Source organism: Ipomoea nil, unplaced genomic scaffold (genome assembly GCF_001879475.1).
Source record: "Ipomoea nil cultivar Tokyo-kokei standard unplaced genomic scaffold, Asagao_1.1 scaffold0164, whole genome shotgun sequence".
In the NCBI taxonomy this organism is placed as follows: Eukaryota; Viridiplantae; Streptophyta; class Magnoliopsida; order Solanales; family Convolvulaceae; genus Ipomoea; species Ipomoea nil.
In genome coordinates this window covers 1,619,201-1,622,651 of record NW_017616592.1, presented here as the reverse complement: position 1 = coordinate 1,622,651, position 3,451 = coordinate 1,619,201, and the positions used below count along the sequence as shown (strand labels likewise).

At 47.0% G+C, this 3,451-nt stretch overlaps 1 protein-coding gene across 1 annotated transcript; it reads left to right on the top strand.

The window, feature by feature from the left end:
• Window positions 1-732, top strand: LOC109175586. The gene has a single exon (XM_019324869.1). The coding sequence runs from the start codon at window positions 1-3 to the stop codon at window positions 730-732; it is 732 nt and encodes a 243-aa protein (XP_019180414.1).
• Window positions 733-3,451: the final 2,719 nt, after the last annotated feature.

Sequence of the window (3,451 nt, the reverse complement as noted above, 5' to 3'; positions counted from 1 at the left end):
ATGGCGCCAACGAGAAGTCAGTCAAGAACCCCTGAGCCTTCTGCCCATGATTCGTTAACTCAGAACCTACAACAGTTGACTCAGGTCACCCAGAAGCTGAGCAACGCCATCCTCCATAACAACAACCGACCACCACCACCAAACGGGAACTCAGACGTAGCCCGCCAAGTCTCGAGCCATCGCCCACCCATCTTCGCAGGGGAAGAAGATCCCACAACCTTTGAAGAATGGATCCGAGCATTCGATAAGATCTTCGAGGTAGTGGAGTGCCCAGAGGGACGCCGTGTGGAACTAGCCTCGTTTTATTTCGGACACGAGGCTGATCTTTGGTGGGTTCACGAAGGACCTGCCTGTAGGCAAGAACCAGGATTCAACTGGGAATCCTTGACGGCACGATTACGGGGACGGTTCTACCCCGCACACGTGAGGGCAGCCATGTACGAAGAATTCCTCCACCTGAAACAGGGAATGACCATGGTGATGGAATACCACAAACCGTTCCTTGAGCTAGCCCGTTTCGCATCTGAATTGGTGCCTACAGAGGCGACTAAAATACAGAAGTTTGTGGCGGGCCTCAATTTCGAAACTCGGAAGGCCTTGACCGTAAGTAGACCCCGAACCCTCAACGGGGCTTACACTAGCGCCGCCGACCTTTACCGAATCCAACTTCTACAACGGGGAGTTCAAGAACAAATCCGAAAGAGGAACAACGGAAGTGCGGAGCAACGATAAAGAGGACAAGGAACGACTCTAACGCGAGGACGGTCTACCCACCAAACCATGGACCGCCTATAAGATACAATGAAGCCAACACAAGACAATTCCTTTGCCGGAGGTGTAACAAGGACCACAGGGGCAAGGACTGTTTCAGAAATGCCCTACGGTGTTTCAACTGCGGAGGAGAAGGACACAAGGCCTTCCAGTGCACCCAATCCCCGAGCACGAAGCCCACGGTCGCGGTCCAACAGGGGAACGCGAACAATCGAAGGAACTACAGGCACCTGGAAAGGTATTCGTCATCAGTCGCACCCAAGCCGACCTCGAAGCCGAAGTTGGGATCGACGCAGAAAACATAGCCCTAGGAGACGAGGACCCTACGAATCAATTGGAAGAGAATCCGGAAGAAGAATTCTGTCTAGGAGAGATAAACTACGAACCCTTGTAAACTACCTTTTAGTAGAATCGCTTACTTAGTTCGATTATTTAGAGTCCCTATACTTTTAAATAAAAGCCAAGATAATTAGTTCAATCAGCTTAAATTCCTCTTACCCCGCCCCTCGGATTAATTAAGGGATTAAATTCATGCCTTCTACAATCTACGAATCACGAAACCAACATTCGGTGAAACCAAGGGATACGACTAGAAAGCCTAATCGGAACGCTTGCCACCCCGGGGCAAACAAATAATAGGAAGTCCTCAAAAGCATAAAAAGAGTGCACTAAAAGACCTAATGTGGCTTGTAGGAATTAAACCTTGGACCTCTTGTTCCCAAACTAAAGCCTTAACCATTGAACCACTATTGTTTCCCAAACACAACCATCTTAACCTCCTCCAAATCCCTAAAACCCAAAATCCCCAAATCAAAAACCCTTCTTCTTCCCTTTCCTTCTTCTCTCTTTCTTCCTCTCCTTCTCTCTCCCCAAATCAAAAACCATCTTAACCACCTGTGACCCGTACGCCGCCCGTCCAGCCACCGCCGAGCATCCACTGCAGCACCGCCGCATCACGCCAAGCCGCGAATACCCCCCCCCCCCCCCGTAGCTTCAGGCGAGCGTCACGCCTCTACCACTCCTTCGAACCGGCGTGACACCGGAGCCCCGCTGTCCCCCGTCGTACCACGCAGCTCTCATCGGAAAAATCCTGCCGGGAAGTTCGTCGGAAAACCAACCCCGCATCCGTAGCCACCTCCTGAAATCCTACGATGTCAAAGAAGCCCACCAATGCCCGAGTTCCAGAGTGGAACAAGCCGACTACACGGTGATCGGAGGTAAAGCACTTGAACCCGATCAATTCTCTCCGAAGTTGGTTGATATGCTTAAATTCCAAGGCCTTTTGGATACCTACCTCGCAATTAAAGGGGATACATATCCCAAGTTGGTCAAAGAATTCTATTGCCATTTGGTAGCTACCAAACGAGGGACAAGTTGGAGATCACCTCCATAGTCTGGGGTAAGGAGATAGTGCTCACTGAGGGCCGCCTGACTAAACTCCTGAAATTGACCGCCACAGGTGTGTCAGACTATGACCGAAAGGCATGGGTTAGCACCCGAGACACGGGGTACAAGAATTATCTCGGTTATTTGTTGGGAAGAGAAGGCAATTTCACTTCGACCACGAGGCCAATTAAGAAGCTGTTAACCGCCGAGCAAAAACTGCTAGTTATGATCGTGGCCAACAGCTTGTTGCCCACTAACAACAAGAGCAAGGATTTGAGAAGCTTGGAATGCACATTTGCCTATTTCCTTAAGCATAAGGTCAAGTTCAATCTACCTGCTCTTATGTTGAAGCACATGGAATTCTGTAAATCTAGCAACTGGCTCAGTCTACCCTACGGGATGATCCTGAGTTGGATCATGGAAAGAAAAGGAGTGGACATAAGCCGGACTGAAGCCAGATCCATGAGTGGGATAGTTTTCAATGCCTAAAACCTCTGACGCAACGACATCTACCATGTCGGAGAGGGGCAGTATGTAACACCCCTAAATTTTAAAATATTTAAAACCTATAAATTAAAGGCTAATCTATTATTATTTCCCAAACAGAGCATAAGCTAAACATAATAGTCGAGGTGCTATGCCACATCTGAGCTAGAGAACCCAGATGCACATGCTAAACTATCTAACAAAGCATAAACCACAATTGATATCCAAATATAAATCAAGGAACGCATGCCATTTCATCAAGGCTATAACTATCTAAACTAAGTCAACGAATCCAACTAGCGCGCTCCGAAGCTACTCAACTGTCCCTGAAAAACATTCGGTGTAACAACCGTCAGCGAATAATGCTGGTAACCCACTCCAACGCATTAAGTACAATATAGGTAGATATAAGAAACTCATTTTGAAAATGGAATACATATATATTTACGAGACTCTAGTTTTAAATCTAAGATCAAGACTCAAGACACGTTAACAGACTCAACAATATAGAATAATCATAAAGACTAACATCCATCCTAAGAACGCAATACAAGACATAACATGCAGATAAGCATATAAATAGAAATTAGAGGCAGCGAAGGTATTCAAGATAATCAATTAGAAAGTAGTCATCAAAGCACACAATTCATCCTCCAACCTTATACCAAGTTCCAACCTTGTAGCTCCCCTCCGTCCTTATATTAGTTCCAACCTATACCTCTAGGTCACTCTTATATCACCACTCCTTATTCCTCCGGGCAACTACATGCCCACACCGACAAACCGCCTATCAATCACCAACATATCA